Source organism: Eupeodes corollae, chromosome 2 (genome assembly GCF_945859685.1).
Source record: "Eupeodes corollae chromosome 2, idEupCoro1.1, whole genome shotgun sequence".
In the NCBI taxonomy this organism is placed as follows: domain Eukaryota; kingdom Metazoa; phylum Arthropoda; class Insecta; order Diptera; family Syrphidae; genus Eupeodes; species Eupeodes corollae.
The window spans coordinates 57527583-57550371 of NC_079148.1; the positions used below are offsets into that span (position 1 = coordinate 57527583).

The window sequence follows — 22789 nt, forward strand, 5'->3', positions numbered from 1 at the left end:
TATTTTTCAAAATTCTAATGTCAACACTATCGCTGAACACAATTGATGAAAGTGAAAGAACATGGATTATCCAACTAATCCATTTTTAAATTTTCCATTGTATTAAATCTGCGGTGGACCAAGCCTTTTTACCTCACGCAACAAAAACAAGATTAACCATCACGAAGTAAGACATAATAAGTCGAATGCTGGATAGATAAAAAACAAGTGTCCAGTCACAGTTAGAAGACTGAAGATATTGTTGGAAGCAAATAATAACATGAATGAAAAAGCTTGCATCTACATCATGAAGCAGCGACGTTAAGATTAAAAAAGGACAAATATTGAGACATTCGACAAAATCCCTAAATTAACAATTAAATATCGTTTGCTTAACACTGTAAGGTAACTACTTTACAATTTATTCTATATCAGAGAAAAACAAAAAAAAATCAGAAGAAAACTAATTAAATTAATTCTAATCATAATTAATGTTCAAATATTTAAAGACGATAGATGATTTCTAATTTCTATCTTCATCCTTCGCGGATCTTCAACTCTCCTAATATCGCGTGGGAGACTATTCCAGAGACGAATACTATTTATACAAAATTGGCGATCCGATGTTAAGGATGAGTACCGCGGATGAATGAGTTGTCCGGATCTACTCGAAGTAGGCGTTCGTATTCTTTCGAACAAATAGCGGGGTACATGCGTTAGTAAAATGTCAGAAAACAAAAGTAGAGTACGAAGCTCCAGGAAACTGTTAAATGTCATGTTGAAAAACTTATCTGAAAACGCTGAAACATGCTCATAGATTCGTAAATCATAGATATAACGAACTGCGCTGTTGAAAGCTACATTTAATTTACGCTTGCTTTCAAAACTGCACGAACTATATATTTCACACCCCTAAATAAGAATTGGTACTATTAATGCTTTCACCAGCATAATTCGAGTTTTGATAGGGGTAAAAGATTGAGAGGCTTTAAGGGAAGGTAAAGCACCATACGTTTTTCCTATGACTGCATTTATATGATTATCCCACGTCAAGCTGCGATTAAAAAGAATATCCAGATTTCTAGCTGTCTCAGAGTACATAATTGGAGTATTGTTAAGGAATACCAATGGCAAGTAGGATAAGTCTAATGGTTTCCGGGAAATAACGAGACAGTTTGATTTCAAAGGGTTTAATAAGAGTCCATGAGATTGAGACCAACGTGAAATGCTCTCCAAATCTTCGTTTTTACAAGCTACATGATGTTCAATGAGACCGACTCTGCAACTTAGGTACAACTGCACATCGTCAGCGAACATACAGATTTTACAGTAGTTTACAATACTAGGAAATGCGTTAATATACAATGAAAACAAGAGTGGACCCAAAATTGACCCTTGTGGAACTCCCCAAGTAGTCAACTGCTGTTTTCTTCCACTCAAGTAAGATTTGATTATATCTACAGCATTGGATGAGAAACTTTACTCATTATGAAGTTTGTTGCACAGAACAGAGAAGTCTACGGAATCGAATGCCTTGGAAAAGTCTAGTAAAACTAGAAACGAGATTTTGTCTTCATCCAGCGATTGTCGCAAATCTTCTGTCACATTTATAAGCGAGGTAATACAGCTTTGCCTCTTACGGAACCCAGATTGGTTTGGCGTTAATAGATTCGTACGACTTAAATACACATTCATTTGTCTTTGTACCAATCATTCAAAAACTTTTAAGATGTAAGGCAAAATGGCTATGGGCCTAAAATCATCCATTTTTGAATTTTTTGGGATAGGGATGACTTTTTCAAGTTTCCATTGAGGAGGACATTCACTTGTTGTAAGAATGTAATTAAAAATATGAGTTATGTATGGTAAGAGAATCGGCAAAATAACTTTTAAAAATATGGGATGAATCTCATCAACGCCAGAAGCATTAGATTTTAAAGATAAAAGGCTCTCTACTAAAGGGTGATTTTTTTGAGGTTAGGATTTTCATGCATTAGTATTTGACAGATCACGCGGGATTTCAGACATGGTGTCAAAGAGAAAGATGCTCAGTATGCTTTGACATTTCATCATGAATAGACTTACTAACGAGCAACGCTTGCAAATCATTGAATTTTATTACCAAAATCAGTGTTCGGTTCGAAATGTGTTTCGCGCTTTACGTCCGATTTATGGTCTACATAATCGACCAAGTGAGCAAACAATTAATGCGATTGTGACCAAGTTTCGCACTCAGTTTACTTTATTGGACATTAAACCAACCACACGAATGCGTACAGTGCGTACAGAAGAGAATATTGCGTCTGTTTCTGAGAGTGTTGCTGAAGACCGTGAAATGTCGATTCGTCGCCGTTCGCAGCAATTGGGTTTGTGTTATTCGACCACATGGAAGATTTTACGCAAAGATCTTGGTGTAAAACCGTATAAAATACAGCTCGTGCAAGAACTGAAGCCGAACGATCTGCCACAACGTCGAATTTTGAGTGAATGGGCCCTAGAAAAGTTGGCAGAAAATCCGCTTTTTTATCGACAAATTTTGTTCAGCGATGAGGCTCATTTCTGGTTGAATGGCTACGTAAATAAGCAAAATTGCCGCATTTGGAGTGAAGAGCAACCAGAAGCCGTTCAAGAACTGCCCATGCATCCCGACAAATGCACTGCTTGGTGTGGTTTGTACGCTGGTGGAATCATTGGACCGTATTTTTTCAAAGATGCTGTTGGACGCAACGTTACGGTGAATGGCGATCGCTATCGTTCAATGCTAACAAACTTTTTGTTGCCAAAAATGGAGGAACTGAACTTGGTTGACATGTGGTTTCAACAAGATGGCACTACATGCCACACAGCTCGCAATTCTATGGCCATTTTGAGGGAAAACTTCGGAGAACAATTCATCTCAAGGAATGGACCGGTAAGTTGGCCACCAAGATCATGCGATTTGACGCCTTTAGACTATTTTTTGTGGGGCTACGTCAAGTCTAAAGTCTACACAAATAAGCCAGCAACTATTCCAGCTTTGGAAGACAACATTTCCGAAGAAATTCGGGCTATTCCGGCCGAAATGCTCGAAAAAGTTACCCAAAATTGGACTTTCCGAATGGACCACCTAAGACGCAGCCGCGGTCAACATTTAAATGAAATTATCTTCAAAAAGTAAATGTCATGGACCAATCTAACGTTTCAAATAAAGAATCGATGAGATTTTGCAAATTTTATGCGTTTTTTTTTCTCACCGTTTATTTGTGTCGTTTATGGTGGTGAAACCAAAACTTAATGTTAAGGTTATGGCCCTCTCGCTCTTGATGGAAACGGGTATGGATGGTAACGAAACAATTTTACGATTTAAGACGTTGCCATCGATATTGTAAACCGCGTCACCTTTAAGTTTACCAATGCCTAATTCTCTTAAATTCTTCCACAACTGACGCTTGTTCAAAGATAAACATAAACGTGCAGAAAAAAACCATGGCCTTAGCAGCTTTTATCTCTTGTACTACTTTATTCCTTAGGGAGCAGTAAACTTGTCTTAGTTCCTGTAGTCTATATCGTTTCCACCATTTATAAGCTTCATCACGTTTCTGTATAAGCAATCGTATTTTGGAAGTGAACCAAGGAGGCCTATAAACGTCAGTTCTTACTGTTTTTAAAGGAACATGAGCATCGTACAATATTTTAATATTTTCGTTAAGGAATTGTACTTGTTCCGTTATTTTACTAATAATACAAAGCTTCCCAATTTAAATTAAAATCTAGAAATCGTCCATAGAAATAAAAAACCAATAAATACTTAAATTACTTAACTTTTAAATTTCATTAATTTCAAGACAATTTTGCTCTATTTCTGGACTTTTAGGAATTTGACATTTTGGTAGTTTAGGTTTTGGACTTTCTGGAATTTGGTTTAATTCTAAGCTTAGAATAACTGGAATACCTAAAACGTACGTATATTGCGTCTTAGTAAAATTGTGAATGAAAAGTCAAGACCAGTATATTCTTCACATATTTTGTTGATGAAAAAAAAAAAAAACGATTGCCTTGTTCACTTTTTAAAATGTTTATTTACAACATATGTATAAACTATAAATACATAGCTGCCTTGGACTGTAAGAGTTCTGAGATTAAAAAAAAAAAATAACAGACTAGCTTCACTCAAGATTCTTTCTGGTTTTCAGTTTTAAAGTTAAAGTTTCACCCCAAGCGTGTACACTAAAAGTGTTTTTTTTTGTAAATAAGACAACCTTCAATACTTTTAACCCAGCCTTCAAATATTTTCACCCGCTACTGTAAGAGAAATTATATAAAATAAGTGTTAACTTTAAGCTCATCGCTGATTCGCCAACATACATTCTAAAATAACATTACAAAACCAAATCTAAGGTCAATAGTTTTCGTGTTTAAGCCCGACAAATTTAACAAAAAATACATATGAAGGCACCACCGATATCTGATGCGATGTTCAAAAAAAAGATTAATTTTCTGCCAAAAAAAGGATCTATGTACGTACGGTAAATTTTGCCTTACTATCATTGTTGAAAAATCACTTTAGACGAAGGTTATAATGTAGGTAACTTACCTACATGCCCCACAGGGATGTAAGACGATGTTTCTAGTACAAGCACCAAATGGCCTTGCTCCCAGAACAAAATAAAATATAAGTTTTTTTTTGTTACCATCATGGAAGAAGTAAATTGATATAAAAAGGTATATCCACACACATACTTATAAATATGTACGTACCATACATGCATATAGATATCAGGAACAAACGACCAAAGTCTAAAGTATCTAAAAACATGTTCAGGAAAATGAGAAATGTGGCGGCATTCAAGGCCAATACAGTAGTTTTGAGTTTTATGCCTTATATATGTATGTAGTCTCTCACTCGAAGGTATCTAGATATATAGGAGGTAAAGAAAGAGGAACTTTAATAAGCCCCGGAATGAATATTCATGACTCAACAAAGAAATATAAGTATTTATAAGGGAAGGCAAACGCAAGCATAATTGACTGAACAAACTTTGTGTGTTGCTTGCGGATTTGGGAGCTTTTTTTTGTTGGTCCCTGATGGGATCTGTGATGTGGGAAAACTTAGACAATTTATGGATAAATATTTATTTTTTGAAGTTTATTTACTGTTATTTTATATTGACACGTTTTTTTTTTAGTTGTTTCTATTTAAATACATATATTTTGTAAAAACAGCAATGAATTTTAATTTTAGTCCTTTGATTTAGAAATACAGAAGTGTGGTGCAAACAAGTGACCAATTCAAGTTTTAAAATACACACACACAGTATGAGTGTATCCTTATGAATAAGTAATTGAAAATTTTAACTACAAGAAAAACAACAACAACAGCAAATGTGGGCAGTCTTGTCGCGCAGTATAAATCCAAACAATCATAAACTTCAAAATCAGTCACAAGCCTTAACGATATACATATTTACCTACGTCCTTGAATTTTATAAGCCTTAATTGGATTCTACCTCGCTTGGTCATAGGTCTATATATAAAGGTATATGTAGGTATTTTATGCCGCCACTAACTGAATAATTGAAAAGGGAATTAAAAACTTTTGTTTGTATATAGACTCTGACTATAAAAATAGAGACAACAAAACAACCTAGAAATTTGTTGTAGGTTCAATTTATGATTAAAATTGGCATTGGCATTACAGCATTACAACTCACACACAAGGGTCTATGTATTTTAATTAAAGAATGAAAAGTGAAAAGTAAAAGTTTTGCCAAACTTATTGAAATGTGCACATTTAATTGGCAGGATAATTAAAATATACATACATATATATTTTCAGTGGAATATCTGGTCAACTTTTCGATAACTTTTTTCCAAAAATTGTGTGATTTTACAGTTGCGGATAGCCAAGGAAGTTCATATACACGATGGGCCATACGCTCGAGATTTTGACAGAAAATCAGTTACATACTTCATGGAAATATTTTTTAATGTTAATGCTAAGCAGCTTAAAGTTTTGGCCTCATTTGTGTAAAAAGATCGTGAGAACTATCGAGATTATTGAGTAACACTTTTGGTCTCCGTTGTCGAATAGTGCGCACAAACTTTAATGTGACACTAGTCAAAAGATTGAGACTCAATAGCTCAAAATTTCACAAAGCAGCCTGAGGAGAAATCTGCATAAGGATTTCGGAATTTTGGCTTACGAGTTCTAACCCAGGAATTAAATGCACACGACAATCCGCTAAAATTTGGGCTAACGATTTATAGCGAAAAATATGTTTTTAGACGACTGAATTATTAGTGGCAAATTTAACTTTAGGTTTGTATAACTTAGTGAATCCACTCCTGTTATGAATCGGTAAAATATAATAAATTAGTTGGCAGAAACGAAGAGCGTTAGTCATAGGTATATACATATACACAAAAAAAGTTATCCCACGAGACAAGGATAATTTACGTCTCCTTCGGGACATGCTAAAGTTCACATTTAGCCAATAATAAAATCATATCGACCCGTAGTAGGGTGGGAACCCAAAAAGAGCGAAAGTAGATGGTGAAAGTTTTGTTTCTACGATTATTCCCTACCTATGTATAAAATGTTTGAAATTTTTTTATTAAAATCGGCAAGATGTTTGAGAATTAACGAATTTAGCCAAAAAAAAATCCAATTACATTCATGACTTTTTGGCACGTATGTACATTGCTCTTTTAGTCGGGGTTGAATTCTTAATAAAGGTCTTTAAAAAGTTAGTAAAGTTGATGCAAAAGTTTGCATGGGACCACTGACCTTTTTAGTTTTTTGAATAAATGCTGGGTATTTAAATCAGCCGCTCGTTAAATGTCATTACCTTAAACGTTCAAGTTAGGTATGTAATAGATTAGACGTGTTCAGATTTCTGAATTATTTAAAATTCTGTACCGCATATATTTTATATGGAAACAATACAAAAGAGTGTAGACTGTTCTACAATAGTCAGTCTTTGATCGTAAATAGCAGACGTTTAATGTCTATTTTCTTTTTTTTAAACTCTTATTGCAAACTAATCGCAATGTAAAAATTGCAGAATATGTTCAGAATTTTTTAATTCTTATATGTATGGTTTTTTTGGACACGTTAAATTTTAAAAGTCACTATTTATCTTTAGTAAGATTATATTCAATTTGAGTTAACAAACTTTGAATAACTCTGAACAAAAGTTTAGATCAAAACAAAAACAGAGTTCATGAGGTTAGTAACATAGAATTGTCGAATAATTTTGTGTGATTGTGTGTCAAAACTTGTAATTAATCTATAAAAATTTGTGTCTTTTTTTTTTAGTTTTTGAGTTGAATCAGAAATTTGCACGTGGCAATCAACATTTTTTTGACAGACGAAATTATAGGCAACAGTACCCGTGTCCTTTTTGGCATTCTAAAAACAGTATAGTAGAAAATTCCCAATAAAACGCATCGGCAGTAGCCAGATTTTTTTGTATTTAAAAATTAGTACAACTGAAAGAAGATCTGTCAGAATAATAATAAAAAAAAACAAATAGAAGCAAGTTTTGTGAAAATGAAAAGTTAAAATTAACTTCAGGAAAAAAACTAACTAAAACTAATAAAATGGACTATTTTCAAGAAGAAATGATAAGAAAACATCTGGAAATTGAGATTCTATAAAAATAGTTCATTTAACAATTGCAGCATTGAAAGAAAATAAAAACTTCACGAAGGGGGTTTGTTCGTAGACTACTACATTAACATGTGGTATTAAAGCGAGCTTGAGTTGGTTTTAAAGTTAATGCATTTTGCTCTGTTTATTTATTTATTTGTTTAATCTACGAGCTACATGCTCAACGATGCAAAAAAGAATAAATACATACGTATATAAATAAATAATTAACAATTCATGATTAATTTCAAAAAAATATATAATATAAATCAATTTTGAATTTGTTTCTAGGCTATGTCAATATGACTAATAACTTTGTTGAACTCCCTAATTGACCTTGAAACTGGTTCATTCATTCCAAAATTTGTCCTATGCTAAGGTTGAAAAAGAAGGTATCTCTCTCTCAATGGTCTAAGCGGGGCATAAATACAAAATAACGATAGAAGGTTAGGACATTTTTTATGGTAACATAAAATATCTCGCACAAATATTATATCATGAATAGTTCTTCGAGATTTATGTAACTGATGTCAGACCCAGAAGACTACGTCGAGCTTGAGAATCTGGACAAAAATTCCAGCGCATTTTACAAAACACATATTTTATGAAACGATTTTGAAAGGATTCCATATGATATCAGAATACTCAAGTAAGGATCTAACTAGTGAGATATATAAAGATGTAAGCGTATAGGGATCCGAAAAGTCAGTTGAGTTTCTTTTCATGAAACCAATCATAGAGTTGGCTTTAGCGACAATAGCATCGATGTGCGGAACGTAAACTTGGAATCAAAAGAGACACCCAAATTCTTTACTGTAGCAGTTCTCTGAAGAGGAATACGATCAAGAGAATACGCAAACTCATAAGTTGAAAGTTTTCTAGACACAGAGATAGCGAAGCAATTGACATTAAGTTTAAGACAGTTAACCAAACACCAGTTTAATAATTGATCGAGGTCTTTTTGGAAATTAAAGCAATCATAAATGGAATTCACTTCAAAAAATAATTTAAGATCATTAGCATTTATGAGACATTGGCTGAACTTTATGTTTTTGCAAATCTCATCGATAAAGATTATAAATAAAAGTGGACCAAGATGACTGCCCTGGGGAACTCTTGAGGTACATTTAATAGATCTCGAGGTTTGATTGTCAAGTTTTACTTTTTGTACCCTATCAGTTAAAAAAGATGAAATCCGTTGAAGGAGATTAGAGTGAATCCCAAAGTTATGAAGCTTACAAAGCAGTATGTTGTGGCATACAGAATCAAATGCCTTACTAAAATCAGTGATTTTGACCTTCTATACAATTAATAACGGAAGAGGAAAAACATCCGAGATTAGTGACAGTTGATCTACCCGATATAAACCCATGCTGGGCATTACTTACGAGTACATGTTCTTTTACGACAAAATCCAGTTTGGCCTTTACTAAACTTTCGAGCAATTTAGGAATTGTGGAAAGCTTACAAATGCCTCTTTAAGTTTCGAACTAGACTTATAAATTGGGATCAGAAAAGAAGATTTTCATTCATCTAAAAATATTCCGGACGATAAAGATAAGTTGAATATAATTTGCAATGGAAAGCATACAGAACTAGAACATTTTTTTAAGACAAGACAGGAATGCCATCGGCACCAGGTTGTGATTGGGTTTAAGATTCTGAAAACCATTTAATACTTCAGATAATTCTAAATGTATTGAGTCAATATCTACTTTAGGGTTAATATCTGAAAGAAAATTCAAGTTTCCTTGTGAAGTTGAGTAAACTAATTCAAAAATTTGAGCAAAAAGATCAAGAGTTTTATTAATGTCAGTAGAATTATCCCCTCTTAAATTCATCGTAGTTGGAATGCCAATTGATTTCCTTTTAGAATTAATAAAATTAATAAAACTCCAAAATCGTTTCGGATCACTTTTCAAATTAAGCTCCATATTAGAAATATAATTCCTGTGCAAGAATTTGCAGAGAACCATGAATTCTTGATGAAGTTTACAAAATGAATGCTTGTCATCCAACGCGTTTGACATTTTATACTTAGCAAATGATTTATTTTTTAAAGTTTTAAATGAGCCAGCATTTTGTTATACCACGGAGGTTTTGAGATATTCTTTTCAGTCTTATAAGGTACAAATAAGTTAAAAGCTTTTTTAAGATAGACGTGAAACGGTAAAGCATATTCTTCAAGTTAAGGTTTAAAAATTCAGTATTCTAGTCTACAGTTCCCACTTTCAATTCATCTTATGATGTAAAAACTAAATCAAGAATTTTATCTAAATTATTAACGCAATACCATTAATTTTATGTAAGTTTAAAGCAAATAAATGAACAGTAAAAATTAATTCAGAATTTTTTTTAAAGAGCATATTTTCACTTAGGGAATAATAGATTCACCTGACACAGTTGAGCGAACGGCAACAAGTAGCCCACCTCTACGATCTCCAGCAGTAACACAGCGATCTCTCCGGAAGACCATATAAGAGTTAACGTCAAAAATTTCAGAATCAGAAATACCACTCCAAAGCCAAGATTCAACAATAATGATAACATCATTACTGGTAGCAAGGTAAAGCGCAGGGATTTTTGTACGAAATTCACTGGAATTATGATAATACATTTTCAGGCAATCAGGATTGGATTGAGAAACATTTGGGTTCTTTATTTTTCCATCGACGATACGTTTTTGGGATGTAGTGGAATTTACGAATTTTTATTCCGTAAGGCCAAAAAAGTGTATTGAAAACTGTTTTCACAAATTCAGTAGTAATTCCGATTTTAAAGCAAACATATCTCAAGTTTGCTTCAGATTAACATTTAAATTAAGGTATTGAAAAATTCAATAGGTTGAAGTTAATGGATCGAACTTTGACAGACGAAACAATTTTAAATTCGTGTAAACTATAAGTTCCCCATTCTGGATATTAGAACCGGAAACAACTCGAGGCTCTTAAGACGCTTATCAATATTGCCTTGTTATTTGCATGTTTGTGTACAAAAAATATAGTTTTGTTTTAATCAAATAAAAAAAATTGCACATGGAGTACCTAGCGTATTGTCATATGTTACTGAACTATTCCGTTCTTCACTTTTTAATACGAATCACTTGCACTTCATAAGAAAGATCGAAACACCATTTGCATTTTAGAAATAGCTGTCAAACTTAATCATTTTTAAATCTTCTTGTGCGGTGGAAGCACTAAAAAGATTTATTTAATCTAAACTGAGATAAACCTTTAGTAAAAACATAGCAAAACTTAATTTTCTTTTCTATTCTTGCAAAATAAGCCCAGTTAGTCCATTTTCATTAGCGAAACTAAATAATATCAAGAGTAACAGATTGGTTTTTTTTTCGCCAATGGAAAACACATGATTCCAAATGCACAACTACTCAACGAACACTGTTTTCAGGACAAATGTATAAGCTTGTTTTTGCTTCAGGATAACGCAGGTTAACATTACATTTGTTTTTGAGATTTGATAAGCTAATTACAGTATACTCATTTGAGAACAAATCTATATATATAAAAATCAATGCCACTTTTCGTTGTAATCTTATAACTCAACAATGCCTTTACCGATTTGGCTAATTTTGATCTTGAATTATTCGTGGAAGTCCAGAGAAGGTTTGTACGTAAATAAACTATAAAGAAAACAAAATCTGGAAAAGGTGTAAAATCAACATCTTTCTATACTCCCCTATACAAACAATTTGTACTAATACTCAACGAAATACGGATTTGTTGATAACCTTGGAAATGTACAACGAAGCCATAATAATAATTGAATATCGAATAATTGAAATCGTGAGATACATGATTTTTTGATCGTAAATTGCAACGTGAGCAGGATTGATTTTAGCGACGGTTCGATCGGAACAGAAAATTGCATTGGCACTTGCATCTTCTGGAATTGCTGCTACATTATTAGAATGTGGTCGGGCCGCACACTCTGCATTAAAATTGCATTGAATGTACGGGTGATTAAAAATCCAACTTGCAATATTTAGGGCATTTCTGCTATGGAAAAAGTTCTGCGGCTAACGTCAATTATTTTATGGGATGAGTGATTGTGCACTCATCCCATAAAATAATTGGCGAATAAAAAATCAATAGAAGCATTTAATCGAACAATTCAAGATTAACGCGGTAGTTAACAGCTGTTTTAATGGTCCTCTGATATTGCTGTCAGGGGACTTTCGTCAAACATTGTCTGTCATTCCTCGATCAACTGCTACTGATGAAATAAACGCATATTTGAAGTTATCAGTAGTTTGGAGATATGTACGAAAATTGACAATGAACATTAATGAGTTATCAAAACAATTTTTAAGAATTGGTGATGGCAAAATACCAATCGACAGTACCAACGGATTGATCACTTCACCGAACATTTTTTTTACAATTGCGCAATCTATAGATGAGATGATTGAATGTGTTTTTGGGAATATTCTTCAGAATTAGAGAAATCATGATTGGTTGAGAAAACGCACCATGTTAGCACCGAAAAACATTTATATCAATGCCATTAATTTTTGAATTCAAGCGAAACTGCCATCAGGTGTAGTCACGACACATAAATTGACAATTGACAATGTTATGAATCAAGATGAAGCAAGAACTATCCAATTGAATTTTTAAATTTATTGGGAACCGGCTGATATACCAATGCATTGCTTGAATCTGAAAATTGGTTCTTTGATTACATTATTGCGAAACATTAATTCACCAAAACTATGTAATGGCATTAGATTGGCAGTGAAAAAGTTATTGCCAAATTTGATTGAAGCAACAATTTTAACTAGCAAATCAAAAGGAGAAGTGTGTTTAATACAGAGTACCTATCCTTATGATTCCAACTGATATGCCATTTGAATTCAAAAGATGACAATATCCTGTTCGTTTATTTTTTTTCGATGTTCATAAATAAGGCCCAAGGGCAAACACTTCACGTTTGTGGTGTCAATTTGGAGGAATCATGTTCTGCACATGGCTTTATGTTGCCTGTCCCAGAGTCGGTACACCCAACTGTTTATTCATTCATGCTCTAAATGCAAAAACTAAAAATATTGTTTGTCCAACTGTTTAAGACTAACCCATATAGACCCAGCATAGTAAGAGTACCCAAATCTTTTTTATTTTTTAGTTTTAACTCTTTGCTGATAAATATAATATAAATTATATTTTATTTTACTTTTAAATAGCTAGCAATTTAAAATATTTTTTTGTTTGAATAGATTAGCTTAATAATCTTTTTTTTATTACTATGCCTTATACGTAGCGAAGCACGTAACGAGCCGCTAGTATTAAAATAAAAAAGGTTTTCTTTTGGGAATTTTGTAATAAATAGAAAAAAGTGTTAATTTTTTCAAAACTCAAGATTTGGATGATTTATTTTTAACAATCATTTCGATACTGGGATAAAAAAAAAATCGGACACATTTAAAGGAGAAATCAGAAAATCAAAGAATTGTGTAAGACATTAGTTTTAATATACTTTTTAGAAATCAGGAACAGTAAACATTCTTAAAAATATTACTCGGAATAGTCAATCAAACTCTAACACCAATCTGAGTAAAAAACAAAAAAAACATTATAGCGAAACTGTTTTCATGCAAACTATGAAATGCTGTACTCAAAAATTTGGTCATAAATTGTAGAGCTCAAAATTTCCTAAACCTTCATGTCTTGATAGTATTTTTCTTTGAATAAAGGTCTTTACACAACAGCGCCTCGTTATTTGGAAACTAATTACTAATTAAATTTGTGTTGAAAACTACACTAATATAATGGAATTCTTAAATAAACTATGCATATGATAAACTTTTCGAAGGGTGTCACAGTTTTCAAAATAAAAGAAACAGATACATCCTGCATTTACATATAAATATAAAGATTTCTTTGCTTGGCTACACGTTTTGCAGATGATACGTCCACTCTTTTGTTTTCACTAAAAGTAGAACAATTGGCATATAAATCAGTTAAACGTGAAATTAAATTCATATAACGTGAGTATATGCCACAAAACAATTATTATAGATACACTTAAAACAACCTCTTAAATAAACAATATAAAAATAGCCCTGTTAAGCATTTAAGAAGTAAATTATATCACGCGCATATTATTAACTTTCTTCAAAAAAATGTCAATAGAATTATTATTAAAATACTATTTATTTATTTGTTCACATCAAATCACAGATCTTAACATCAAAAATTAGACAACAAAAGGTCGAGAAATAAATCGTCACCGAAATATTAAAAACTCCCTAAGTCCATTTTTTTGTGTTTTGAGATATTTACATTTAAAATTTGAAATTAATAACAAATGAATAGATTTTGGGAGCTTTATTTCTTTATAATTTAAAAATGGTGCATCGGAGAACTTAGGGAGTTTTATGAAAATATAAATTTTGTTATTTGCATGAACTTGGTGTATTTATTTCATTTTTGCGACTTAGGGAGTTTTCAAAGAACGACGAAAAAATAATCATTTATAAACAAAAAATAAATAGGCACTACAATATAATGGTCGGAAAAAGTATTTTGACAAACAAAGTATCGTTCATTTTTATTCAAATATCTTATTTGATCAGTTGAAAAAAATTAAAAAAAAAAATGCTTAATAATGTTAAGGCCATGAGCTTTCAAAATAACTTTATTTAATTTAATTCAATGTTATAGTTGTGCAACTGAAAATTATTTTTCAGAAATATGTGGTGGAAAAAGTATTTTGACAAAATATATTTTGAGGAAAAAATGAGTTTGAAAAGAAAATTAAACAAAAATTAATACATAATTTAATAGAAAATGAAATTTCCGTTGCTATTAATGACTTTCTGCAATCGGCCTGGTATAGATTTTACCAAATTTTGAAGCGTTTGCGGAGAAATTTCCTTCCAAAGGCTTTCGACCTCAGCGATTGTCTCTTCGCGCGTTCTTGTCAAGCATGGACTCCTTTTTCGCTTTATATAGGCCCACACATTTTTTATTATATTTAAGTCGGGGCTTTGAGGTGGCCAATCTAGACCCACTTCCTTTAGAAAATTAGTTATCATCTTGGCTTTGTGACAAGGCGCGTTGTCTTTCTGCAAAATGAACGACTGTCCAATCAATTTATCGCCAGAACTAAAAGCGTGGTTATTTAAAATATCCAAATATTGTTGTTTGTTCATCATTCCATCGATTGGTACCAAGTCTCCGGTGCCATTAAAGCAAACACATCCCCAAAACATGATGGTGCCACACACAGGTGCTATTTTGCTTCGCATTTTCTTAGGGATTCTGCAAAAAGTTTTCTTTTTTGATCCGTGGTATTCAAAACAGCTTTCATTAGTCCACAATACTTTTTCCCAAAATGATGAAGACTTGTGTAAAAATTCTTTGGCACACTGCAGGCGTTTAAGCTTATTTTTTGGGATATTTGGGGTATTGTTCTGGCTATGTAAGTAGCAAAGTCAGCCTCCTTCAAACGATTTCTTACCGTTTTTTCTGAAATTTCAATTTCATACTCTTTTTTTATTTCAATTGCTGGAACTTTATATAGTTTGCTTAACTTTTCCACCGAAATACCCGCATAATATTTGGTCACCATCTCAATTCTTAAATCTTGACTAACTTCCGACGTTTTAGCCATTATTATCAACTAATTGTTTGTAAATGTCGTCGAAGTCAATAAATTTTATTAAAACAATATAAATAGGAAATATCAACTCTGATAGCACTCGACACGAAAGAAACTGCAAAGATTATTATGTCAAAATACTTTTTCCAGTTAGTTATGGCTCAGTGTATTCATTAAAAGGGTCCCAAAAAGAATGTATGAGAAAAATAAACTATTTCTGGATTTTACTGTTGTCTATGTACTTTGTTTTTGGTTTTGAGGAACAAAGGATTTTCGTTACATTTCTCAGTTTACCATATCAAGTGGTCTAGCATTACAAATAGTATTGTCAAAATACTTTTTCCGACTATTGGTATATTATTTTGTTTCAAAGTGTATCTGTTTATATGAAAATTAGAATCAATATGATTTGAATTGAGATTAGTTTCTCTGACACAGCGAGTTAAAGGTTCATTACGAGCATAGTTTACCTAAGCTCCTTTTCTCGGAATAAACAACGTTCTCTTATTTGACGCGAGGGAGCATACAAATCTATCAACGATAAAAGGAAAGGGCATTTGATATGATGCGACAAAATATCTCTTATAAACATTACTGAAAACTTTTTCTTCTATTTTCAAGTGTTCAAGAGTTCCAGGAGCTTTACATCTAGTCAAGTACGACGAGATTTCGATGTTCCAACCTAATTTCTGAATTGTAAACCTTGTACATTTTTTGGATCATTTCAATTCTATTTGAATAAATAATGTAGCAGGGATTCCAAATCACAAAAAAAGTATTCTAAGTTTGATCCACCATAGATGTTAAGTATAGATTTAAGGGCAAACGGGTCCTTGAAGTCTTTTGAATTACATTTATTAAATACTAGCATTGAATAACTTGCAAAGGTTTAGCTTTAAATCAAACAATACACCAAGGTCCTTTTTCTCCAAAACTCTTTCAAGAACATAGTTATTAACTTTGAAATCAAAGGAAATTTGCGAGAAATTTCGACAAAAGGAAAAAAAATAACATTTATTAGCAATCAAGACAAATTGGTTAGTTGAACACCATTCTGTTAACTTTTGGAGATCATTTTAAAAAGGAAAACAATCGTTTAATGAATGTATGCATTTGAAAAACTTTAACTCTGCAAATATAAGTCCACTAGAATTTAAGAAGAGTCGTTGTAAATTTTAAAAAAGAAGGGGACCAAGATCGCTTCCTTGCGGGACACCCGAGGTAACTAGAGACTCAAAGGACTTAAGAACACTTGATCAATACAAACGAATTGTACAAGACCCCTTAGATAGGACTCCAACCATTTCAACATAGTTGAGTAAAAACCAATTAGTTTCAGTTTTTTTTCAATCAAAATAGTATGACTAACATAGATTTAATCGACGTCATAATAAAATTTTGGAAAACTAAATCTCAAAATTCTTTAAACTTAGGTTTTCTGTAAGACTAGTACTCTAAGGCTAGAAAAATATGGGCTCGAGAAAATCTTGTTTTGTTATTTTCTTGATTACTGCTAACTACAGTGTAACTGAAGAAACACAACTATACAGCAACAGAAAAAGCTTTAATCATGACAATATCCTCACGAAATCTAGCTATAAAAACCAAGATTTTAGAACAAGTCTCAATTTTCTGCAGACAATAATAACAGTTTTTACCCTCATGAATATTTTGATTAGTATAAGTTAAAAACAAACTCCCTTGATATTTTCTTAGCGTTCGCATTAAGTTTAAACTTTAAACGTTTTCAGGCTAATCACAACCCCTTTTGTTTGTGCTTTATAAAAATTTTAATGGTTGAAAAAAGATTCCTTTTCAGAAAAAAAACAACATTTTAAAAACAATCCAAATTTAATTCACTTCGAATAGTCCAAATTTGCATAATCCGTCAATCGTTCGTAATTTCTCTTAATTGCACCAATTTTGTTAACTTCACTCTTGCCAAATATATGCCAAGTATATTGATTCAACAAATGTGCATGTTACATCATTAATCAAAGGAAATAGGAAAAAATTAGAGAATAATAATAAAATAATGATTCGAAGTCCTTCACAAATAACAGTAATCAAACTGAAAACTGTCAACATGCCATAAAGTAGTTATTTATTTAAAAAAAATGTCTAATCACGATAAAATTTACAAGAATCGTGCCCTACGTTCCACATTCTATAAATGACGTGACAACTCCAAAATCTACTTTTATAATTTTATGGTCAATCAACTTACCTGAGGTGTCCGAGTGTCCTCGTTTGTATAATTGCACTGACAGCCCTCTTCACAACATAGCCGCACCAATTCATGTTCGCCGCAAGTGCATGGCTCCTCGTCCTCCTCATCGTAGGCGCAATCCTCACGAATCAAAATAATATAATCGGCTTCAAAAAATTCATTACGCGTCTCATCGAACACGACACGATTTTTACGAGTCGGTGGCGGTCGATTTGGTTTTTTAAGCAAACCACGCAACTGACCGTTTATTTCACGCATTTCGATATCGAAATTTTTATTATTCGTCGACGTCGATCGATCTGGATTTGCTGCTATGCTCGATGATGTTCGAACTTCAATTGAACAATCACTCAGCTGGGAAAGTGGGGGATAGCAGTAGTTGTAATAATTATTATTATTATTTCTATGGAGAATAGAATTGTTATTTTTGTTTTCTTTTTCGTGTTTGATTCTGATTTCGTTCGAAGTTTCCGAAGTTTCGGAATTATTTATCAAACGACACTTTTGACAGAAATTACATTCACACGCGTTTTCGTTGTTTTCATCATGACATTCATCATTATCACTTGTCAAACAATTACAACTGTCATCGACTAAGACAGAAGTTACTAATGGAGATGAACGCGATCGAATTTCTTCTTCTTCTTCGTCGACTTCTTCGTCAAATAATTCGTCGTAGCACTCAAATGTCACTGATTCGTCCGAGAAATGATTTATTTTATTGCGATTATTATTATTCAAATTTCGAACATCGAATTCGGATATCGATGGCACGGGTCGACTTATGTAAAAAATATCTTTATTTTTTCCCAACAACGACGATCTTAAAGCACTCTTTTTAGGTTTTAAATGACAATTAGTATTATTATTATTATTGTTGTTGGTGTTCTTTTTATTATTTACAAATGAATTATAACTTATATGATATTCGTTATTATGGTTGTTGCTGGTATTATTGTTGTTGTTGGAGAAATGACAGCAACTGTCACTTTTTTGTTTTAAATTTAAATTGTTATTGTTATCACTTAAATAGTTATTTATAACTATTGACGAAGATGGTGATATTATTGGAGAATTGCTTTCAATATTTATAATTACATCATTATTCAATGTTGTGTTAGTATTGGCGATGGATAAGCTTTTTCCTTTTTTGTCATCCTCTAAAGAAAGAGAAAGATTTATGTTGCTGTCACAATCACCACACGACAACGACAACGACAACGACGATGAAGAATAATTAGATGATGATGGTTTTGTTGAGTTCTTGACGTTTTCTGTATCTTCTTTATGTTGGTCGTCTTTGATTGAGAATGACTGCAATTCATCAATTAATGACCTCGTTAATTCTCTGTCTGTAGATGTATTTGTGGCCGATCGATTTTCGAATGAAACAATACCGTTATTTGAGTTTTTCGCAAACAGAGATGATGGCTGCCGCGAATTAGACTTTCGCACAACTGTCAAATCTTTGAAGTTTTCTTCTAGACGTTTTAAGCGTTGACTTGCTTGGAATGCATCATCATCATCATTTTCAACAAAATGGCTGCTGCTGATACTGTTAAAGCTGGTGCTGACGTTTTTGGCACAGTTGACAGGTCTTATTGTTATTTTTGTTGTTGTTGGAACTGTTGTTGTTGTTGTAGTTGTTGTTGTAGTGCAGTTACTACTACTACCATAACATTGTTGTTTATTGTCATTATTGTTGCCGTTATCATTATTGTAGCTGCCTTTGTTGAATAATAATAATTCCCTTTTTACATCACTAACCTTTAACAATGAATGAGGAGCTTTTTGTTGTGTATAAGCATTACACCTCGCAGGAGATGTGATGACTTTTTGGTCGTAATATTGGTTGTTGTCGTTGTTTGTCGGAAGAGCAATAAGCGATGGTTGTCGACGACGGGATCCGTCGCCAGCTTTTCGGTTTTTATAGCCGTCGCCGTATTTGTATCCTTTTTCTTTGCTCTCGCTCTGATATTCTGATGGCTGCTCCTCTTTAACTGGAAATTGTGGAAGCCTTAAGCTTTTGCAACATGTATTACTTGCTCCTGCTTCGGATTCTCCTGGTAATGATTTCGATGACGATGACGACGATTGTGATGGTGATGATGATGGCGTTTGTGTTGGTGTTGATGGTATTGGAGAAGATGGTGGTATTGGAAGAAAGTAGAGATTTTCGTTTAAATTATTAACCAATTCGTTGTTAATAAACCAAAGAGTATTATTTAGATTAGAAGCACTTAGAATAAGATAGTTAAACTTTTGCCCCGTTGATGGAGCAACACTAACTCGATTAGTAGGTACACTCGAATTCGAATTCGGATCAGTCACCACCGACGACGACGAAGAATACGAAAACCACTGGGAGTGTGAGCTCTGGCTGGCGACAAGAAAAATTCTTTTCGGATGACAAAAATGGCCCAAAGAATCGATTAGGAGGGCCTGCAGAGCTTCTGTTTTATTTTTTTCTGTTTCTGCACCAAAAACTAGACACGGATTTAAATTATAGCAAAAAATATCACCAAACGGACTGAAATAAAGTTCACTTAACACAAAATCACACGAATTGGCAGAAAGTGGACCTTTAGCCAGGGAATTTTCAGTCCTTGTTGGAGGAGATGATGCTTTTTCTTCAGCTGTTAGACATTTTGCAAAATCCTGCACTGATGGTGGACTACTAACCGACGACGTCGATGCCCAACTGGTAGTGGTGGTGGTGGCGGCAGCAGCACTGGTGGTGGTGGTATAGGTGTTGGGGGCTAAAGTTCTGCTATTGCTATTGCTGGTGCTAGTGCTGGTACTGGTGCTGGCCTGGCTCAAGTGTTTACCAATGTGCTTGTCTGCTTCTGCTTGTGATGGCTCCTGGATCGATGATGCTGTTGGAGCTGTTTCCGTTGCTAGACGTTCGTTGCGACGATAGCGCCTATGAACGCATTCCAACGGACGTGGTTGAGGCAGAACTGCGCATGTTACCCGACCATTACCGCTCACTGATGTCGATACACATTTGAAATTCGAGTCCACTGTAGTTGTCAATGTCCCATTGCCATCATAATGGTGAGAGTCGTCCACAAGTGCGGATGCGCACTGAACCGACTCGACAACAGCACAACAAATACCTTTGCAAGTGCTGTTGATACTGATGCCGTTGTTGCCTCCTGCATTCCCCACACCCTCGCCATCAAACACATCCGTACCCTCACAAATGCCCACTTTGTCGTTATGTTGTCCATTTTTATTGGGGGCTGAAACGGGAGGCGACGGTGGCGGCGGTGGTGGCAGTGGAGTGTAAATAGAACCCTTTGTGGCGGTTACATCGCAACTCCACTCAAAGTTGCATGGAATCTCACCACGAGTGTGGTGACAATCATTACAACGACTACGACGATGGTGCTGGTGGTGGTTGTTCCACGTTTTGTTATCATTTTGTATGCTCCCAATGTGATTTGCATTGTCTATGTCCTCTACTGAGGCTGATGGAGTTGTTGTAGGCGGTTTGGGTGCTGCCGAAGTAACTGCCACTAGCGATGGTGGTGACGACGGTGATGGAGAGAGGAAACGTAGTTTTTCACTGTCACATTGGTTAAGTTGAAGAATGTTAATGCGGTTCAACTGGAGTGAAGAAGACATTTCTTTGTTTTTATTCGACAACGGATACAATTTAATTTTGTTTTCATTATTTGTTTATTTAGTTAGTGGTGTGATGATTCTTTTGTTCGACTTTTCATTAAATGCTGTAAATAAAAAAAAAACACAAAAAAGAAGTCAATTACTTGGTTTGTAAATTTAAAATGGAATCGAGATAAGCATTTCCGGTTAAAAAACGGAAATTTGTTTATTAAGAGTACTTGAAAATACGGTAACGTTTATACATAAAACTAAGAGGACTGTTTTTATGAAAACTTAAAGTCCTTTGATAGTAGTAGTTTTAGTAAGTTCATTCATATCATGACGAGGAAATTTGCAAGCAAAATAATTGTTGTATGATTTGTATATTAACAAGCATTACAGTCAAACCAGCTTAAATTAAACTGTTTTAAGATATCTTTTATCCTTGTACAACTTCTGACAACTTTAACCATTTGTTTAACAAAAGGGTATTTTTATTTCAAGATCGAGCAATGATTCGAACAAAGGCGTACATTCTTGAAAATTAAATAGATACATATTTTTTAAACCCAAGAAAGTAGCAAATTGAGGAATATTACAAACATAGCATTCGGATAATATAGAAAAAAACTTAATTAAATCAGCTTTTCCTTTTTGTAGATTTTTAAGAAACTGATTTGAGTTAGCTAAAAAAACTGCTTCTATAAGTGATTGCTGAACCAATAGCAGTTGAATAGCTCAAAAATGTACAGTTTTCAAATATTCAAGAAAAAAAATGTATACAATTTGTTTTTAAACCTTAATATTGAACCATCTGTTTTTCTGGTATTATTGCTTTCCTTTGTTTTGTTAATCTTGAAAGAAATGTTTCCGAAGCAAATCAAAAAGTGTTGTACACTATGTACACGTGGTCTCGATCATATTAATATTAAGCTCTTTAAATATGACTTACATTTTCAACAAAAAATCTAATACGAATCGCACTTGAAGATGGCACTTGCTGAGATTTGACAAAGTTTAAGTTTCAAAATTATAACTAATACAATTACAATTTGGCACACGGGCGTTATTGATTTTTTGAAAAACCAAAGAGACCAACAATTTTTGTCTTTCAATCATAAGTATTAGAACCAACAAATATCTATTTCATCAAAAACTTACGTGCAGTTTTAAAAAAAGGTAGTTATTTTAAATGGGTTGACAAATATTTTTAACTTCCCATTGTTGATATAATTTATAAAAAAAAAAAACTGTAAAAAAGCTATTGTCTGCTCGAGTTTTTCTAGGAAAGTAAAAGAATGGCGTAAAATCGAATCTGGTAAATCGTTTTTAACATCTGAAAAGAAGGAAAGAAGGTATTTTTTTTTAAATAGATTGCCTAATAAAAAGACTGACTCGAAAATGTTGGCAAAATTAAAGATATTATCTTTAACAGGAATTCTAAATTTTAGAAAAATCCAACAATCAATTTTTTTAAAAATAAGGAATTTACAAAAAATATTACGCAAAAATGATTTATTTCGAGAAAAGATGAAGGTATTGACTTTAAAATTAATTCATTTTGCAACATTGTTGTTAACGTTATAAATTGGAATTTACTTTTCTAAGAAAAAAAAAACTTAAACAAAATGCTGCCATTTAAATAAATCGGTTTCGACTTAAAATCTCGGAAATAAAAACACTTTATTAAAATCAATTTCATTTTATTATATGCAAAATAT

General features: G+C 33.1%; 1 protein-coding gene across 6 annotated transcripts in view; it reads right to left on the bottom strand.

Moving 5' to 3' along the window:
- Positions 1–21195, bottom strand: part of LOC129944400 (uncharacterized) — a 104413-nt gene extending 83218 nt beyond the window's left edge. For 5 of the 6 annotated variants that reach the window (XM_056053801.1, XM_056053799.1, XM_056053798.1 and 2 more), the window contains exon 1: positions 17457–21195. In XM_056053801.1, coding sequence (XP_055909776.1) covers positions 17457–21089 — 3633 coding nt within the window. In that variant the 5' untranslated portion in view covers positions 21090–21195. The remainder of the gene's footprint in view (positions 1–17456) is intronic. The other variant, XM_056053802.1, reaches the window with a different exon arrangement.
- Positions 21196–22789: the final 1594 nt, after the last annotated feature.